Source organism: Pyxicephalus adspersus, chromosome 11 (assembly GCF_032062135.1).
Source record: "Pyxicephalus adspersus chromosome 11, UCB_Pads_2.0, whole genome shotgun sequence".
In the NCBI taxonomy this organism is placed as follows: domain Eukaryota; kingdom Metazoa; phylum Chordata; class Amphibia; order Anura; family Pyxicephalidae; genus Pyxicephalus; species Pyxicephalus adspersus.
In genome coordinates this window covers 35,768,236-35,789,259 of record NC_092868.1, presented here as the reverse complement: position 1 = coordinate 35,789,259, position 21,024 = coordinate 35,768,236, and the positions used below count along the sequence as shown (strand labels likewise).

General features: G+C 39.0%; 3 protein-coding genes across 3 annotated transcripts in view; 2 read left to right on the top strand and 1 right to left on the bottom strand.

The window, feature by feature from the left end:
- PCSK7 (proprotein convertase subtilisin/kexin type 7) overlaps window positions 1-21,024 on the top strand; it is a 501,704-nt gene that overhangs the window by 335,263 nt on the left and 145,417 nt on the right. The window lies entirely within an intron of this gene.
- Window positions 7,559-19,376, bottom strand: SDHD (succinate dehydrogenase complex subunit D). Its single transcript, XM_072425605.1, has 4 exons — window positions 19,241-19,376; window positions 11,868-11,972; window positions 9,291-9,438; window positions 7,559-8,278 (listed from the first exon to the last, which is right to left on the bottom strand). Exons 1-4 carry the CDS (start codon window positions 19,284-19,286, stop codon window positions 8,113-8,115), a joined length of 465 nt encoding a protein of 154 aa, XP_072281706.1. The 5' UTR covers window positions 19,287-19,376; the 3' UTR covers window positions 7,559-8,112.
- Window positions 19,631-21,024, top strand: part of TIMM8B (translocase of inner mitochondrial membrane 8 homolog B) — a 4,155-nt gene continuing 2,761 nt past the window's right edge. Inside the window, exon 1 of the mRNA XM_072425606.1 lies at window positions 19,631-19,811. Within this exon, the coding sequence (XP_072281707.1) occupies window positions 19,695-19,811 (117 nt within the window). The 5' untranslated portion in view covers window positions 19,631-19,694. The remainder of the gene's footprint in view (window positions 19,812-21,024) is intronic.

Genomic DNA, 21,024 nt, shown 5'->3' with positions numbered 1-21,024 from the left:
CACAGACAAAGGGTCAGTATAGGAAGCATACAATTGCTAGGTCAGGAACAGGTAATTGTCAGCAACAGTAAATAAAGCCAATACATAAACCAGCAGCAAGTCAGCCTAGCTTATGGCTACAACAGGCACTGGTGAATGGGAGCGGAGAAGCTATAAAGCCCTAGCAGCCAATGGCAGCGCAAGATTGTGCAAGGGGCTAATCTGCTCCTAAAAGCCCCTTCAGCTGTTTACTGCCTCAGAGTGTGCAGGGGATGCAGGGACAACACATCTCAGTCTGCATGGCTAAAGGGATGCAGGAAATGCTTCTATTTCTTTTTTTCCCCTTGCTGCTGGACAAAACAGACAGTGTGGGACACTACGGTGGTGCACAGCACAGAATTGCCAGAACTAAAAGTATTTCCTAACAGGAACAAAGACAAATAGCTAAAGGTTCAATCATAATCTTAAAAATTAAAGAAGACATGTCCTTGTAAACAAGGGAGTCCCATTTAAAATGAATTAAAAAGCAATTGTTTATGGTATAAATAAAAAAAAAAAAAACAGTAATGGCAACACAGATCATGAAAGCCACATCTACTGGGAAAATTATAGAAATCCATCTAATGTGATCCAATTTGGACATCATGGTGAAAAGCCTGCTAATAATTTAGTAAACATTTGTTATGCTAATTAGGTCATTTGAATGAACTGATTTTATATCTTGAGTAAGTAGAGATTGATCTAAAAGGCTTATATGAAATGTTCATTTCACAGCAAACACAAAGGACATACAACTTTTTAAGTAACTTTGTTATTTGAAGTGGTGAGGCCATCTGAACCTCCAGCTTTTCCTTTGGGAATGTAATTTAATTTTAGAAAACCCCCATTTAGGGGCCTTTTCACAGTTTTGCATCCCCCTAGTACTAAACATTTTTAGGGTGTATTGTGAGGAGGGAAGTGATGTTAGGAGAGTGGAAGATCTTCCCATCAGTGACAAGAAGAAAGACTGCTCTACTAAAAACTTCTATACAGCCTGCTGAACCACATATAATAAATATAATAAATATGATGGATGAATGTGCTTGCTCACATGGACAATAAAAGGGGTACCCATTTTTTATTTGTACAATTTCCCTTGGAGAGAAATCTGACCTTGCCAGTAATAGTTCACTGTTTTTACATTGGTCTTCTCTTTTATGTTTGGCTCTTACCCCTATTTTGCCTTCTAAACTTTTGGATAATGGTCAACCATAAGCACACAAATATCTTGATTTTCTGTGCTGTTTATTATGCTAAAAAATCAGCTTGTGTTTTTTCCTTTTAGGTCAGAAATAGGAGTGAGACAAAATTAGTCAAATTTCATCTTTTGTATGCTTAGGTTATTTTCCTAGAAGAGCAGAACATTGCCACATGTCTATTTATGTAAACCACTGACTAGTTCACTAAAACTCCTTTTCTTGCTAACCTGTCTCAATCTTCCTCTTTCATACCCTATTTTAGGAGTTTAGTACCCTTTTCACATAATTGGTTTCTCTAATTTTGTTGCCTGATTTCTTAGATAAAGTTACTGGATTTCACTAAGGCAGCAAAAGATTTTCCATCTATATTTAACATATTTGGTAATTTTGGAAAACTTTTGTTCTGTGCTCCTATAAACTTGCACATATGTCACCTGTTGATACTAGGGACACTTAATGGCAGGACATCAAACTGCACTTAGAGAAGGATTTATATTGCTCTTAAATATTCTGCAGTGCTTACAGCGTATACAGTATATTATATATACAGTGTATCTGTTTCACAAGCTAAGATTTGGGTATAAGCCTGTTAACCTATTAGTATACTTTTGATGGTGAGGCACTAAGCTATGATACTGTCCTTATTCAAGGGATTTCCTCTTCCCAGGGCAATTGGAATTTTAGACAATTGTCTAAAATTTTGTCATTATGGGGTCCTGAGTGTAGACTTCAGTTCTGTCTCATATTGGTACCTGAAGTTACCAAAATGAAACAGCATGCTGTCTTACATTCCAGCGGTCATTCTGCAACCCCTATTCACCCATGCATTTTTTGAATGCTGCATATGGAATCTGCAATATTATTCAAGGTGAATATTTCTCCGGAAGAAGATGTTGACCCTGGATGGCCGGAACATAGATGGCACGGTGCATGTAAACGGCAGATGACAAGTAAAAAAAGCATGTACACTTACACATTACTTACATACTTATAATTACAGCGGACCTAAAGTTCCTCTTTAAAAATGAGAGATCAGGTAGGTCGCAGAAAGGTTCATAGAGATGTTGATCCTTCTGCAATAAAACATACTTGCCTGCCTAATCACTATCAACACCAAGATGCACCCCTGGAGAGCTGAAGCATCCTGGCTTCTCCTGCGGTGCGGAATGAAAGAACTCCATCATGCTTGGGCAGGAGTTACGTCATCCTGGCCTGGCAAATTAAGATGGCCAAAGACCCAACTCCAAAAAGGGGGTTGGGTGAAAACGGTGGCACTCACGATGGGGTGAGGGCAGGTAAGTATAATAAAAAATTGTGATCAAGCAGGTAAGGTTATTTAAGTTCAGAAAGGACATCACCTATCCCTTGTGCAATAAAGGACCTGCCTGATTGCATTTTTTTTTTTTGGCTTAGTTCTGTTTTAACCTAAAAAACATATCGGATGCCAGGCCCACTTTAATGAAAAACACAATACTAATAACAAAAATGCAATCACAAGAATATTTTTTAATTTTAGATATTTCCTGGAGAAAATAGAGAATTTGGTTGTTCTGAGTAAATTAGTTCATCGTAGCTTAAAAAATATATCTACTTAACAATTCATCTGACCCTTGAACTAACTCTGATTAGGTTTTCACAAACGTACACAGCACAAATGACTTATAAATAGCAATTTCTTTTTCCTGTAATGTTACAGCATGGTCATACTACTGGACAGTGTTCCATTTCTAAAGGGAGTTTCCATTTAAAAAAACACCCCTAGACACTTGCAAATGACCCAGACGCCTCCAAGTAGCTGCAGCTTCAAATTTTAACTGTAGTGACATCTTCCGGTAAATTCATGTCACTATCAGCTTTAGTCCAATTTTTTTCTAGAAATACAGAATTAGAGGTAATTACAAAGCACCTAAATTGTTTATATTAGAACAGAATGAAAATGCTCCGACTTGCACAGAAATTTGTCCACCGTATTTAAATAAGACAAACTTGATACATAACATTTCAAAGATTTTAGTTTCCAAGTTATGGCCCCAAGCCATGCTTCCTAATACTCTCCAACTTCTTGGAGATCAATGGAGGAATTTATATTGAGCTAACTGCCAACAGTAGAATGAAACGTAGGGCACCAAACCATGCACTGTCCTGTTGTACAGTACATAAGGAGGAGGCTGGTCATACTCATATACATCATCTTCTATGTTTTCACTACTCTGCAGATTCCCATGGAGTAAGATCACTGTGCTATGTGATTCTGTTATCCTGTAAGAGATTATTATTGGAGTTTGACTCCACCTGCCTGGCAACCCTTTACCACTGAAGTTCATTTCCCTGTATCAACGTGTAGCTGACATTTTCATTGGTATGTTTGCTGACTATACTGTACTACCATTGGTGTTTCTCCTGAGGAAGCTATATTAGCAAAACGCGTCGAGGATCACGTGCATTTTTTGTAATACAATTAGTGAAAGGATTGTTTGACATTGCATAAATTATATATTGTATGGTTTTATTGTTTTATTTTCATCTTCATAAAGTGATTTTTTTTACTTTTTTATTATACCTTACCTTATACCTTAAACATTCTACCGATTTATATAGTGTTGTTGCATGATTAAGGGATCTGGTACAATACACAGACCCGGTATCTCTGTGGTTGTAATGTTTTCTTGGTTGTTTGGTTCTAATACAATCCATTAATTCTGTGTTAATATGTAGTTGGATGGTTGCCATCTACTTGTGTTATGACCTTTTTTTTCATTGAATGGGTTTTTGCTAGTTTCAGGTCAGACCCATCTTGCCTTGTTTATTTTAATTGCGTCAACTCTCAAATGTGTAACGTAAAGAACAAACAAAAACATAATAAGGCGAGGGGGGTCATAAAGAATTTACAAGTCATTGTGAAACCTGACCCTTGTCTTGTGTCTACAAAACCACATCCTGCCCATAAGACTGCCAGAAAGTTTACACAAACATTGCCACATAGTTCAGAAAGACTTAGAAAACCCCTTGTAAATATATGCTGATACAACAAAACTGAGTCAGCAAGAACTCTTTATGGCTGGATATAACAAATACTGTAAATGGCTGTGATCTGAATCCTCCTTATGGTGATGATCTGAAAAGTTAATTCCCACTTTGGGAGAGCCCCCCTTCCTCCTAACCCAACACTCCTGTTCCCCCTATGCAGTTAGTGCTAAATGCTAAATGGGGAATGACCTCCTTTCATGATAAAGTGCTTGCTTTTAGCGGTACAATTTTTTGCATGGAAATGTATTTTTACATTGTAGGCCTATATTTCTTAGGCATAACTCACCGAAATATGTCAAATAGTTAAAAAAAAATTGTTAAAAGTTAAACATTTTTATTGTTAAAAAAATATAACAATAAACTTTAAAAAAAAATCTGTTAAAAAAAAAAGGTTAAACGTAATATAACTGTACAACAGCATATATATTATATATATAATATAATTATATATATATATATATATATATATATTATATGAAGATTTCTTTGTATTGGACTCAATACAGCTATTTTGTATTGAATCCAATACAAAAATTTTTGAATTTCCCGTCGATCCTCCTGGCTGCGCCGGTGTCACCGGGAAAACCTGGAGATCATCTTTGCAGTTCACCGCTGAAGATCAAAGGACATGTCCCCAGGACCTGTGGGGACGAGCAGGACGCCGACGGAGCAAGGTAAGTGAGGTATTATTATGTTTTTAGGTACCCCAAGTGTGACTTGGGAATACCGATTTTTGCATGGAAAATCCACACACTCAGGAATAACGCTAGGGGGGTTAAATCTTGATTGCCGCAGTGATTAGGACTGATTGGGAATGCAGAGCCTCCCAGGATACCTACATCATGCGTCCCGGGAGCCTCCTGGCTGCTCCTTCTGCGCATTCCCGATGTCAGGCATCCACTAAAGGGAAAGAGATGTCAATCTCATGGATGTGCAGCGGGCTACATCAACCAACGCTTCCTCTGTGCTGGGGCGAAGAAAGATTTCAGAACAGTGCGAGATCGCATCAAGGAAAGGTCCAGTGCCATTGAGCGATCTGTGGGATTAAAGGTAAGCAGAATTTTTTTTACTTTATTTCTGCTTTAAGTGAAAACATTAATAGACTAAATAATTCCTACATTTGTTTTATCTGAATGATTATGAGATTTAATATACATGTATTATTATAAACCATAAAATTGTGTTTTTAGTTAAGATAAAACCAAAATTAAAAGATAAGACAAAACAACAACAAATTGATTAAAAAAAATCATCTTTTAGGTGGTGCATAAATATTGAGGTGAATATTAGAATTTTTGTCTATTCATTTTCCCTGCAGGGACATAAACAGCAATGAAAACTTGATAGATTGTGGAAGTTTTACCCCCCCCACATTTAAAATAAAAGTAATGTTACTTTTGGAATTAACTATTGAAGTGGGCTGGGTATGTGAGCTGTTTCATGTATTATATACAAATAGGTTGGTCTGCATTTTTTGTTGGTGTTGAGAGGGGGGTTAATAATCTAATGCTCCATTTTCTGATGGCATTTTGACTTTGCTGAGGTCTTTAAAGTATGCCCTTTCATGCTAGCCTCCAGGTTGATGTGGTGACTCACTTTTTTCAACAATTTGAAAGGGAAGTTATACAAGTTCTGGCAATGAGTCAGTGGCACATGCTAAAGGAGGAGGGTATGTCAGTAAACAACTAGCACTTATAATAAACTCTCCAATTCTTTTGACATAATATAGATCTTAGTCTCCGATTGGTTCATCTGGAACTTAAAAGGGAAGAAATGGCATATATAAGATGCTTGTAAATGGTCAGAGGTTGTGTTTTAGCTGCCTAACGCTGCATTTCCTGGAAGTAGCATGTCCTGCTAAGGTGCTTTCTCATTTTCCATAGAACTGGACAATATCAATATCTACAGCAGGTTTAAAACTGCTGGGTCTGATTTAATAAAGCTCTGCAAGGCTGGAGATACAATTTCTTCAGTGCTAGCAAATGACTTTTAATAAATCCATTCCAGGTTTGCTGGATCACCCAGCTTCATTGATAAAAGTGTATCTTCTCTAGTTCTGGAGAGCTTTAATAAATCAGGCCCACTGGCCCTGTCACCATCCACAAGACTTTTACTCTTTGTGGTAAAGGTTATACAAACTCCAACATTAAACTTTTCTAAGTGGGCCCTTTTAGTATAATAAATAAATAAAAACATTGAATTATATTCATTGTATGGAATTAAAATACCGCTTGAGCCTGCCAGAGGTCTTGTCAGCTGATAACTTCCAGATATCTGTGCATGTACTGCACTGTGACTAGCTAAAATGTTCCCTACTATCATTGAAAACTACAGCCGCCCCACCCCAACCTTCACCCAATGGTATAGAAAAGAGGAGTATGGGTGCTCTGTAATCCTAAAACACTTTATGTGTTTTCACGCTATTTTAGGGTGACAATAGGGTTTCTTCAAATATACAACACATACATAATTGAACATTGTCAAAAAAAAACTTGTAAAAAAAAAGAAATGCAGCCACCACTTTTAAAGATGAGTAAGCAGCAGTATATTACTTTTATGTACCTAGGTTTACATACATTTTATGAGTAAGCATTGTTGTTTGTTTTCTTTGTGTATTGTACTTGTTTCCCATAAAATTAATCAATTTAAAAAAAGTCAGTAAATGATTTAATCCATCTGCATCAACTGTGAATTATGCAAACCTGCCCCGATTTTGACGATCTTTTCCTCCATGGCTGTAACAAGCCCGGTCTTATAGGTTTGATAAGTTTTTACTAAAAGGCAATGGTGTGGAAAGCAGAAGCGCCCAGGTAGAGAAGGAGATGGTCCAGTTTTCTTTCATAGCACGGTATTTATTTACATTTAACCATCATTATCAAGATACTGGACAACTGACATCTCTACTTGGGTGCCTCTGCCATCCACCCCATTGCTTTTTTTTCCCCCAAAACTGCCAAAATCTCCTCCATTGTATAGCTCTAGAAATGTCAAATGTAACTGGGTATTCTTTTTAAATCAAGAGCATAGTAACAAACTTTGTTGCAAATTCCTATCTATTTCTGTTATGAAGAAAAAGCTATTAATTTTACCAAGTCCTTTCCAAACAAATTCCTAAACAAGAGGGTCTGCCCTCATATTCTCCTACTGGTATTCAGTGTTTTAATGAAAAGTGTAGTGTCTGCAGCCTTTTAGAAGGAATGGCTCTTTATAAAGTATCTCACCAATCTTTAACCAATGTATACTGACCCTGAGAATCTCAACATCAATAACTTCCATTAACAAATGGGTAAATTGTATAAAAAAAAAAAGCAGGATGGATGCCAGTATTCTTTATTTCAAACCATCAAGCTAAACATAATACTTTGTGAGAACTGTTGTGCAAAATTGTGCGTTGTCCCTTCATTAAATAGCGTGTAAGTTTTATTAAATGCATTACCAAAATAGTTATAGAACCAGCTTTGACACTGGATGATGTACTGATGCCCTTAGCCACCAGGAAGACAAGATAACATTGATTATGTTTATTAGTCTGGCAAAACTGATATTTAGACAAAAAAATTACGATTGGGACAATGACATATAGTGCAATTTCAGGCAGTAAATGGAAACAGGCCCTGGTAGAGCTAGATACAGCTCACGCTGTAGAATCTCCCAGCTCGTTGGCTTGTGAACAAGGTTGTGTGGTGATATCTGGATGAAGGGGAAACATTTTGATTTTTTTATGAATAGACTGTATATTATGTACTGTGGCTGCAAACTGAACCTCCATCCATCTGAAGCCCATCAGCTACTGGCACTGTCTTTTTTTTTTTTCATGTTCTTTAGAGGTATTAAAGTAGTTGTTGATATACATTCATTAGTGCTTGAATCACAGACTCCAGAGCATGGCAACTGCTTTGCAGATGCCCACATCATTATAATTGAAATAACACAGGCCAGCAAATGTCAGGGATGAAAGAGCCAAAAGTCCAGCATTTGCCAGCTTGATCTTTGAATCTCCATGAACGTAGTCGGTCAACACTTGTCCAAGACCCCTACAATAAAAAAAAGAAAAAAAAGTGGCATCAAAGAAAAATAAACTAATAACATGTATACATTATCTAACAGTGTTTTTAGAAGCTGTCATAGAAAGTGTAGTGTAAAGGCATGTAATGTTATTATTCAATTACATGTTTTTGATATATTATTATTATTTATATAGCTATTTTCCCTAATTCACAATATGGGTTGTTATTAAAACATGAATAGTTCATGCACAGGAAAAATGCAACAATACAAATACTAAAATAGGAACAGAAAAATGTTTTGAATTATACCATATAAATCATATGAAAGCTAATGTGAAAAGAGTGAACATTCTGTGTATAATTTTCTAATATATATATATATATATATATATATATATATATATATATATATATATATATATATATATATAAACACAACTTTTCTGTAGTCAGTTGACTCACAACTGCAATGAAATCCCAAACAGTGTTGCCACCTGTGTCAAAATCTCTTCTGTTGGACTACAGAAAACCTTCTCCTTATGTTCTAGGGATGAGGAGATGTGTCATGTCTTTGGATTTTGAACACAGAGAGCCTAAGCACCTAACCTATTTTTACAATAGCTTCTGACACTGCAAGACACAAACTAGAGGGATGGCCTGTTAAGAGTCTAAGTAATTTTTTAGTGTGGTAAATCTAATGCAGAAAACTTGCTGACACGATGAAATAGAATGATGACGTGTTCAGTTTTCTGCTGCTACCTCTGTTGACTCAGAAGGATAGAAATGTGTTGCAGTCTGTATCAATGAACTGCAGAGAAGAAAATTAGGGTCACTTATGAAACTGCCATATCTCCAAGTGGTGTCTGAGAAGACTGTGCATAATCCCTGATCCTGAAAAAAATCAGTATTTTCATAGAAAGGTTGCAACAGGAATAATGAACACATGGAATCATGTATTATGTATCCTGCTTTAAATTTATGTGAATATAGTTTTATGTACTTTTATTTGGACAGGTTTGCATTACCGCAGTTGGCTTACCAATGGCCATGCAGAGTAATGGCAGCTGCCAGTGTGTAGTCCATAGCAGCACCTGGATACATGTAAGCTGCAGGGATGAGACCCAGGAGAGCCACACTCAGAGCTCTCTCCCCTTTCCAGTGGAGGGAGGCACCTTTAGATCCCGCTGCTAAAAACACAGAAAAAAATAGGTTATAAAAATCATCTTCATATTGTAAAACTACCATGTATTCTATAACGTTCGGCAGATGATACGGTGTACAATATATTTCTTCAAGCCTAATTCACACACAAGGCACAATTTGCTGCAATAAATCTCATACCATACACAACCTTATTGCAGCATTTTGCTGTATAGTCATAGGAATTGCAGGTGCACACAACCAATATAATAGGACAGTAGGCTTCACCCACAGATCTAGCATAACCACACACAAATATTATGACAATGTGATTTACAAAAAAAAAAAAAAAACCTTTAAAATGAAATCTAACCTTAACAGCAAAAATGTACACAAATACAAATACAGACTTGTACCGTAGTAATAATAAGGTAGTAGGAAAAAAAATTTTCAATTTGCTCTAACTTTTTATCATAAAATGTTCACCTCTACTTTATTGCTATGTTTGTGTGGCCAGCAGTTGCTTCCTTCTGTAGCTTCTATGTTCTCAAGATACCTTTACTTGTTCTACATATAATACATGCACATTTCCCTATGTTTATAAATGTGCAATTATAAAACAGTAACCAATGACAACACATTGTTTCTGTATGAATTAAAATTCCAATTAGTGTTGTCAGCCCTGCCTGTCTGACCACAGATTTCTGAATACCCTGCTCTGTTTCTGTCCTACTTATGTATACCGAGATTTCTTTACCAGCAAAGCAGTGTTGCTGCTCTGCCTCCCTAGAACATACCTGCACACGGTGTACACAGAATGGGCTCTCAGGAGATGAACAAACCCCATTTCCAACAGAGGCAAGTTTACCACTTGGTTAAATTTCCTTTTCTTTTAATTACACTTAATTGTTTGGTAACAGAAGGAACTAATTGTTGCAGTTTTTCATGTGGAATTTTTGCTCAAGACGAGCTGCTCAACAGTCCATGGTCACTGTTGTCCGTTTCAACTCTTCATGATGTGTCAGACAATTGCAATAGGAGACAGATCTAGACTGCACGCAGACCAGGCACATTGACTCAGTTTATGAAGCCAGGCTTTTTTTATTTCTGCAGAACGAGGCCTGCTGAAATATACAGTTCCTGGGAAAATATGTTATCTTGATGGAAGCATATGGCTCTCAAAAATCTCAATGTAAGCCTCTGCATCAATGATGCCTTTACACATACATGGAAAAACCATGCCCCATGGGCACTAAAGCACCGCATGCCATCACATATGCTGCGGTTTTGGATTTTAGTCTACAAAATTTTTTATTTACCAGGGTTTCATGGAACCCTTGGGTTTTTCCAGAATTTGCTGAAGTGTCTTTAAAAAATGAGCAGTTTGTGCCTCTCAGGTGAGTTTACCTGATACCAATGATTCTTTCTGTCAAAGTGTAAGAGTGACATTTTTCTCACTAGCCAGCAAAGTACGAGGTACTCTTCCTACTGAGCATCACACTAATGTACTGTGAGCTGTGGATATGGTAATTAGAACAGGGGTTCCCTGAAGAAATGAAATTTATTTTAAGGGTTCCTTCATGTTTAAAAGGTTGAGAAACACTGCTTTTTCATCTTTGGCATGTAGAACATGGCATCTGATTTTCCCAAAAACAAGCGGAAATGAGAACTTTATCTGACGATAGAACATGTTCCATTGTCTTTCTGACCATCAGAGATTAGCTAGAGCCCAGAGAACTTGCTGACATGTCTACACCAAATTGAAGGATGGGTTCCTCTTTGTATGGGTAAGCAACAATGATTTACCAAGGTACTCCCGAGCCTATGTAGCCTAAGGACTAAAAGGCCACGTACATTCAGCAGGGGTCTCCATCCTTTGCCTTTACGCAGAGATTTCTCCTGACTCCCGGAAACTTTTCACACTGTTATTAATTGTAGATGGTGGCAGACCTAAATTATTTGTAATTCTCTTCTACTGGGAAACAATGCTTTTAAATTGACAGGTAATTATCAGATCAGCTTTATGCTCTGTTTTCTCCAAGCGTTACAGGACTTTGAAAGGGACTCCTGTGAATGCAGCTCCTTACTTTATAATGAACAATCAGCAGTGACATAATATTCCTGACAGTTCTTTTTCTTGAGTACACACTGCGTCTTTTTTTTAGTCAGACTGAGTTTCACATGATTTCTAATATATATCAGTGTTCTCCCCATTGCCTTTTAGCCAGGTGCAACACCCAGCACTTTTCAGTTACCACCCAACTGTTTTTGGGTGGCTAGGTTCCAATTCATTGGCCAGCACTCATTTACAGCTTTTTCCTACCCAGGTTAAAAGAATTCTCAGGAAAATACTGCATGCCTATATTATATTTTAGTTACAATTTTTTTTAAAGATTTACTTCTGATACTGATTTTGAAACCTAACTGGTATGTTAGAACCAGTTGGTATACAGCCTGTATGTATAATTCTTTTTACCTTGTCTATTGGATGAAACATGGATTAGTGAACCTTGAAATGAAGGACGATCTTGTGGTAAAACTGCTGCAGGTCTGATCAGGAAAGAATTACTATAAGCAAAAGCTGAAAAGAGAAGAAATTAAATTTGTTAAGATTGTATAATACATCAACTTTGCTCCCTACTTGATGCAAACCAGAGATAACAATATGAAGGGAATCTTGACAAGTTCACTGTGGCATGCCTATAAGCACATGGCTTAAATTACAGAATATGGAGCGTCTCGCACTGCCTATAGATTTAATAACGTGGACCTGAACCCAAAAACCAAACATTTACTATAATGCATGTACTATTCACAGTACCCTGCCTCAGTACTCCTGGAAATATCATAAAATGTCTTATTAGACAGATATCAGGCTAAAGGAGTAGGTGCCCCTCAGCAGGATGCACTTGCATCCAGATTGATCTAGGTAATGGCCACATGTGATGCTGAGCTTTAATGACTAAACCTAAATCTAAAGTATTAAAGGAGAAAGGACAATCAGGCTGAAGAGAGAAAGGCTAGATCAGAGGATCCCAAACTTTTTGGATGAGGGGCTGGTTGGACATTCATTGTACCTGCGGGACTACAAAAGTAGTGACTGCTGAGGAATGGAAGCCTTCCTGACCTTGGGGACTATTTTCTTGCAGACCGTCTGGCAAGAATATAATGTAAAATATTGCCCTTTATTTTGCCGGGATTTTCAAACTAAATTCCCTGCCAGCCTAAACGAACACCAGTCACCATGAGACTGCTTGGCACACAAAAGGGGTTTGGAATGGATTCAGACTACAGGTCCTAGTTTGGGGACCCCTGGGATAGATGATTCTGGAAGTCCTTCAATGGGCTAAATCTGACTTTCTGAAGCTTCTAATGAACGCTGTGAGAAGCGGACAGTTGGCTAGATAATCAGAGTAAGCAATGCTTAGTACATGATGGATCTGTACAACTGTGCAAGACTATAGGTAAGTTCTGCTTTATGTAGACATTTCATATTGATAGAAGCTAGTCTATAATGCTTAATGTTACTGTCCTGTTTTAAAATGAATATTTAACCATCATCAATCAGCTTGATTAGTATAGCCATCAATACGTTTCCCACAGATCAATTCCTGTTTTGTTGGATCACCCAGCTTGTCCCATGATAGGCTATCTCCACTGTCTTGGAGAGCTTAAAAACACAAAAATATCCACTGAAATCAGTGAGGCTCCCTGCCCACCAGGCTCCTGGACTTGTCCCAAACTGCTCCAGCACATCACAGCTAAGGGGGAATTATTACATAAATGATACATTTTCACTTTAAAAATAACACTGCAAACTGGTAACTAAATTCTTAGTAAAAATATCCTACAAATGATTCACTCATAGGTTTTGCACAGTCACTGTTTAAAAAGGGGGAAAAAATTGGTAATAACTTTCTTGTCTATAAATTTAGGCGGAGGGATGTGAGACAGGAAAGTAAGCTCCCTGCAAATGTATTTTGGGCAAATGATCAATGGTTCTTAGAAAAGAAATTGAATGAAAAAAGAAGGAAAAGTGGCATGTGGTTGGAATGGGAGAGTGGATGGAATAAAAAGTGACACACAATATTCATAATAGAGCACACATTAGACTCTAATATGTAACTTCATAAAGTCACCAGTTCAGACACTGTTATCCCTGTGTGTCATCACTGCACATACAGTGAGGGAAAGAAGTATTTGATGCCCTGCTGATTTTGTATGGTTGCCCTCTGACAAAGTAATGATCCACCTATATTTGTAATGGTAGGTTTAGTGTAGGTGTGAGAGACAGAATAACAACAAAAAAACCCTCAAAAACCCAGTGCTCAAAAGTCAGAGCTTGATGTGCATTGTAATGAGTAAAATAAGTATTTAATCCACTATCAACCAGCAAGATCTCAAGCTCCCAGGTATCTTCCTTGTATGCAGACACCTGTCCACAGAAGCAATCAATCAATCAGATTCCAAACTAGCCACCATGGCCAAGACCAAAGAGCTGTCTAAGGATGTTGGGGACAAGATTGTAGACCTACACAAGGCTAGACTGGGCTACAAGACTATCACCAAGCACCTTGGTGAGGTGACAACAGTTGGCATGATATTTCGCAAATGGAAAAAACACAAAATACTGTCAATCTCCCTCAGTCTGAGCTCCATGCAAGATCTCCCCTCGTGGAGTTGCAATAATCATGAGAACGGTGACGAAGCAGCCCAGAACTACACGGGGGGAACTTGTCAATGATCTCAGGGCAGCTGGGACTATAGTCACCAAGAAAACATTTGGTAACACACTGCGCCATGAAGGCCTGAAATCTGCAGAGCAGAGCCTGCAAGGTCCCCCTGCTGAAGACAGCACATGTACAGGCCCGTCTGCAGGTTGCCAATGAACATCTGAATGATCCAGAGGAGAACTAGGTGAAAGTGTTGTGGTCAGATTTGGCTTCAACTTAACTCGCCGTGTTTGGAGGAGGAGGAGGAGGAATGCTGCCTATGACTCCAAGAACACCATCCCCACCGTCAAACATGGAGGTGGACACATTATGCTTTGGGGGTGTTTTTCTGCTAAGGGGACAAGACACCTTCACCGCATCAAAGGGACAATGGATGGGACCATGTACCGTCAAATCTTGGGTGAGCACCTCCTTCCCTCAGCCAGGGCATTGAAAATAGGTCGTGATTAGGTATTCCAGCATGACAATGACCCAAAACACATGGCCAAGGCAACAAAGGAGTGGCTCAAAAAGAAGCACATGAAGGTCCTGGAGTGGCCTAGCTAGTCTCCAGACTGATTGATGGGGGATCAAATACTTATTTCACTCATTGCAATTCACATCAAGCTCTGACTTTTGAGCACTGGGTGTTTGAGGGTTCTATGGTTGTTGTTCTGTCTCTCACACCTACAATAAACCTACCATTACAATTATAGACTGGTTGTCATAGGGCAATTGTACAAAATCAGCAGGGGATCAAATACTTCTCTCCCTCACTGTAAAAAGGTGGACTACTTGCAAACAAATAAATACAATTGTATTAAAATATGGAATACATATATCTCTGTCTATCCAGCTCTGTCTATCTAGGTATACAAAGTTCTGCCCTACAGTACAGCCCTGTCTAGCAGGGAAAGTGACTTGATCTTTTTCCCTCCAAGTCTCCACTTCCCTGCACTCTCAGCTAATGACTGGATGGTGAGGAGATGCAGCACTGTGATAGAATAATATTTCTTTCACATAGCTCTCCTCTTCTATCAATATGCTCCTTCCATTTCAGCACAGTGCTGTTTGTGTCACTGTTTGTATCTGTCCATCATTTGAAACACCTATTTAATGTACAGAGCTGTGTAATATGTTGGTGCTTTATTTTAGGTTTAATAATCATAATAAATTCCTGGTTATTACACTAACCCCTTGGCTTCAATACTCTCTGAATTCACTGACCTAGAACAAGTAATAATTTTTACAATTATATGACAACCCAACACTCCATAAACCTTTTCAGTGACTAAAAACTCTACGCATAGGGTCACTGAAAAGGTTTATGTGTTGAGTTGTCATATGTTTGTAGAAATATTTATTTCTTACACACATATATACATTTTGAAATCTGAAAATCATTATTTATATAGACAGATACACTATTCTCTATTCTACACCTCTCCTGGCTATGTGGACACAGCTAACCAGATGATGTAATTTTTTTGGGGGGGAATATGTTATATAAATATTAGGTGATATATAAGGACAGAACAGCATCTGGCCATTCATAAAACATTCTTCATCCTATAAATGGCCAGTAGAAGAGTGAGGTTCAGACACAACCAAGGTGCTGGGTGTATGAGACCTACAGCATTTGGATTACCAGTGGACTAGAGGTATTTTCTGTGCTATTTATGTCATGGAACATTTTTCATACTTAGACAAAAAACTGCAATAAAGGACCTTGCTTTTGAGTAGCTGAAAAATGTATAAAGAATGTATAAAGCGAAAGAAGCAAAAAATACAATATTAAAGCAACTAGTTTAATATTTTTATTACTATTATTATTATTAATAATAATAATAATAATAATATTAAAAAGGATTTATTTGGGTCTCCAATCTCTGGCCATCTGACAAGAGAGGCCGCTGCTCTGGCCGGTGCACCCACCAGCGGGGTCAGGGAGGGGTCGGCGCACCGGTCAGGTCAGTGGGCGAGTTGTGTCTCTGGGCTCAGACCTGCGATGGGAGAGTGGGCAGGTTCTGGCATCATGACATCACTCTGGGGGGGAAGTTTCTTTGAGTTTGAGTGACACACGGCTCCCTGCGCATGCGTGGTCTGGAGTCGGTGCATTCAGTAGTCCGCAATGTACAAAAGGTTGGGGAACACTGCAATAAAACATATACTATGTTTTTCTACAAAGGGCAAAGATCAGGAAACCTATGGGGTTCACTTCCTATGGGGAGAGACACTGGGGTCATCCTGCTCACCCTGCCCCTCCATAATACTAAGCAGCTTTGTGAGTACAGCACTCATTTGTTCCAGTGCTCCTGGAAATTATCACAAAAGATTTCTTTCTAGCCACAGAGATCAGACATGTGTACATAGCTTTATAACCCCAGACTTATCTGTTCAGGAGACAAAACACTTTAGGTAGTAGAAAGTTAAACAAAGGTCACATGTTTTATTTATATATATATATATATATTGATCCAAGCACAGGACATGCAGACCGGCCTTTGGACTGACATTGAGTGACTGAGGATCTTTCTTACGGAACTCAGATGATAAAAAAAACAGTTCCACAGTCATGCTGAGTTCCTCAACTAATCAATGATCTGCCACATTCTGCAGATGTTACTACACAAAGTCAGCTCTGTCCTTGGCTGGCATGATGAACAATGTCCTCCCCCACAGCCATGTTAGTATTATGGATACATAAGAATGCCTGAAACCTTTTCAAATTATCAACTAGCAGAAAGAAATAATGCAGCCTCGACCATTTCACAGATCCAGGGATATCTAGCTGCCTTGTTTTCCACATCTGACACAATAAACACAAAATTCTTATTTTAATGTGAATTACATTGGTGGAGAAGGGGAAACTCTCGGTCAGCTTTGTATTGCTGTGTCCCCAGTATGACATTTCCGTACATTTCATGTTGCAGTGACTACACATACAATGTGGTGAAACTTCCCAGAAGGGGAACACTGAGCAATTGTGCTAGATAGATTCTAACACAGAAAAGAACTTTTAATGTATTTGTTGTAATTCTCACACCAATGTCGATTTGTGCAAAAGTTACCTCTCCTGAGTCCTATTCTGTACAGATGGCGTACTTCCTTGCTGAATGACACCGACAACAGATATGCTGCTGAATTCCTGATCCAAAACCTGCTCACATCTGATCAGCAATTCAGAAAGTACACTATTTAAGGGTAGGTATAAATTCCAGGCAACATTGCCCTCCTATCAATTTTGTATGTCTAAACTAAGACCTGAACTGTAATAAATTGCAGAGAACAAAAGAACTTTCTATTTATTCTTTTACCTGATGATTTTGCACTTCCTGTCCTAGGGTGACAGTCACTCGCTGTACTTTATCTTTGCAGCAGTGTTGTCACCTTGGAAAAATAATTTGAGGGGAAGCCAATAAACTGGTTTGTTTTTGGGATTTAGGTGAAAACCCATGCAGAAAGAAGATACAAACTCCATGCAGATAGTGTCCTGGCTGAGATATGAACTTAGGACCCTGCACTGCAAAGTGCTACCCTTTGTTCGGCATCAATTATAAGACAGTACGAGCTCATTCACAATAGTGTCTTGCATTAATGCACTCATTTTGATGCGCCGTTGTGTATGTTAACACATCGCATTCAACGCACAGCACCTGCTTTGTAAGCTGAGTTGCAATTTATAGTTAGTGGAACCCCCAAATGCAGCAGGCATTACATTTGTGGGCAGCATATTGGCTGAATGCAGTGACATGCTTATGACATGTGAATGGCAACGTGCATGTGCCGAATAAAATTCTTCACATTCCTAAAATGAGAAGAAGCTGATTGTACACCGGTGTGCAGGTTAGAACAATATCTACTGGGGGGGGGGGGGCGGCTCTCACTTATTTCTAATCTGCCCCCAATGCATATTCGTGCAGCATACAATGCATCTGACCATTGTCCAGTGGCTCAAGTGGTTAGCACTCTTGCCTTTGCAGCGCCAGGTTCCGGCCAGGACACTATCTGCATGGCGTTTGCAGGTTCTCCCCATGTTTGCGTGGGTTTCCTCTGGGTACTCCAGTTTCCTCCCACATTCCAAAAACATGCAGTAAGATTTATTGGCTTCCCTCCAAAAATGACCTTAGACTGTAGACTGTATTAAAGACATTTGACTGTGGCAGGGACATTAGATTGTGAGCTCCTATGAGGAACAGCTAGTGCCATGACTATGGACTTTGTACAGCGCTGCATAATATGTCAGCACTATATAAATACTGTGTAATAATATAAATAATAATAATCATTCATAAGGAATCACACACAGCACTGGTCTAATGCAGGTGTAATACATTTACTGAACATTTCTGACTTTCTTGGGAAGCCATTAAATCAATTGATCTGCTTGAATGAAGGATGCAGATCTTAGAAAGAATAAAAACAACTTTTGTTATTGGAAATAAACTTTAAAGCATACCTAAACCCAGAATTTTCACTTTACATGAAAGAGTAGACAACAATTTAATGTAAAGTAAAAATTCTGTTGCTTGTTTTTTTTTTTTTTTTAAATGCAACACACTTTAAAAAGGGGTGCAGCACTTCTCTGGCCCGAAGACGGATGCCAAGACACGTGGGACCCGATGGAAGAAACTTCCAGACCAATCGACTGCCCTACGGGATTGAAGGTAAGTGGATTTTTTGTGATTTGAGTTTAGTTCCTCTTTAAATATCAGGGACAGTGATCAGAGCTACGTATACTATAGATCTGTAATGCAAGAGACTGAAATTGCGCCGTATATTGACCAATGGACCACACAAGGGCCAATCAGTGAAGTCCACAGAGCGGTTACCCATAACAACCAGATTTCCTGTCGTAATTCAGATTGCTTGTGTTTTGGGTGCCCCCATTCCATGCCTTGCCCACAGTGATTATTAGGCATTATAATACCATATCTGCTGCACTAATAACAGAGAATTAATTACAAAACAAATCATTCTGAGACATAAAATGCATTGTTCTTATATCTGACGTTTATCACAGAATTCATCAAAATCGTCTTTCTTTTCTATCCCCCCTGACCTCAGTGCTCTATAGTAATCACTACCACAACATAGTACAACCATGCACAGTCACACCACATAAAAGTGAGTTCACCTCGGCCTCCCCTGCACAGAGATCCCAACTTCACCAGAGCCGCCATCTTGCCCACTGTACAACCAAGGTGACCCTGCAACCCGGAAGTAAAACATTAACTTGTCATTTAGAGGATAGATGGGAATTTCACTAAATAAAACCCTTAATACATAAACCTAACTCGTGAATTTATATGTATATACGACAATTAAATAACTTCCATGCTTTTTTTTTTATTTGAAGAAGAAAATAATACAAGCCACAGAGTATGAGAGTGAAGCGGACTTCTGCTCAGCCAATCACAGTTAACATGGGTGAAACACATAATCAGCCAATAGCGAAGTACTTTTGCGTTCTACGCCTCGCACTGAGAAATATTGCTCAGCCAATCAGGGCGTGGAATTGTGTGATCTTCTTTGGGGGCGGGTTGGCACTGTACCGGGTCTGCAGGCAGCTGAAGGTCGTGTTGGTAGACATGGCGGACTTCGATTCTGAGGTTGACCTCTCCGGTCTGAGCGCCAGTGCCTCGGATAAGGCAGAGCTGCAGCGAATGCTGGCGGTGGAGCAGCAGAAGGCGCAGTTTACAGCTCAGGTGAGGATTTATATTCATGGAGGTCACGTGCTGCACATGTGTGTGTGGCTCAGCATGGCCTGATATCACCCTGCACTGCAGGTCATCACATGTGAATGTCAGGGGGGCAGCACAGACACAGGGGGCAAAGGCTTTATATAAAAGGGGTGCGGGGGATCACCTCCCCCCTGCCATGGGGTCACATACCCAGCCAATGCCATGCAATCCCCAGGGTTAGGACTCTAAAGAGACCCTGTCATTCTAATAAACCCCATTCAAAGCACTTTATGGGTATTATACATACTTTACCTATTAAAATGTCTTTTTCTTTTGTGAACATCTCTTGGATTAATATTATTATTAAACAAAAAGTATGTATTGCCAACACATTATGAAGTGCTGTACATTAAATAGGGGCTGCAAATGACCGAAGAAAACAGACTGTGACACAAGTGGAGAGGACCCTGCCCTGAGGAGCTTACAATCTAGGATGGTGTCATAGCAGACTCCAAGGTGACACTCCATAGCAGGCGATCTTGGTGGCACCTGAAAAGGGAATTATTACCAAATGTCATTGACCCCTGCCTTGCTTCTTGCCTGATCATCTGTGTATTAAAGCCTACCTAAACCCAAATTTACACTTTACATAAAGGGTAGACAACCATTATATGTAAAGGAAAAATGTTTATATATATATATATATGTGTGTATATATGTGCAGCACCTCCTTCTTCTGCTGTCAAGACAGAATGGAGTGCAATGTCAGAGAGGACAGGATACGGATGCCAGAGACTAGAACATGCCCAGAAAGAGCCCTTTCTTTAATTGAAGGAAAAAAAATTGCAGACCTCACACATGCGCATTGAGATCGGCAATCTTTTTTTTTTTTCTCATCTACATCACCCGATCTCAAACCTGCACAGTGCGCAATCGGTGATGTGAGAAGATGTTGGCGCTCGGCCGAAGATGGATACCGGGACAGCGCGGGACCCAAACGAATAAGCCTCTTGACGGATCTGCGGGATTTAGAGTGTGTTTTTTATTTTCGGGTTTAGTTTCGCCTTACCTTTTTTAGTTTTTCGCTTGTACCTTTAACACCTCCTTTCACCTACACTCCTGCTCACCTGTACACCACCACTGCTTACCTGTTACTCACCCCCTTCCCCACTGTACTGGTCATCTATACCACCATTATCACCACCACTGCTCACCTATAAACACCCTTACACCTGCA

Coding starts and splice junctions, on each gene's coding strand:
- SDHD (XM_072425605.1), bottom strand. CDS start 19,286: ATGGCGGCTCTGGTGAAGTTGGGATCTCTGTGCAGGGGAGGCCGAG. Junction 11,973..19,240: donor TCTGTGCAGGGGAGGCCGAG/GTGAACTCACTT, acceptor TTCTCTTTTCAG/CTTTTGCTTATAGTAATTCT. Junction 8,279..9,290: donor ATTACTCTGCATGGCCATTG/GTAAGCCAACTG, acceptor TTTTTATTGTAG/GGGTCTTGGACAAGTGTTGA.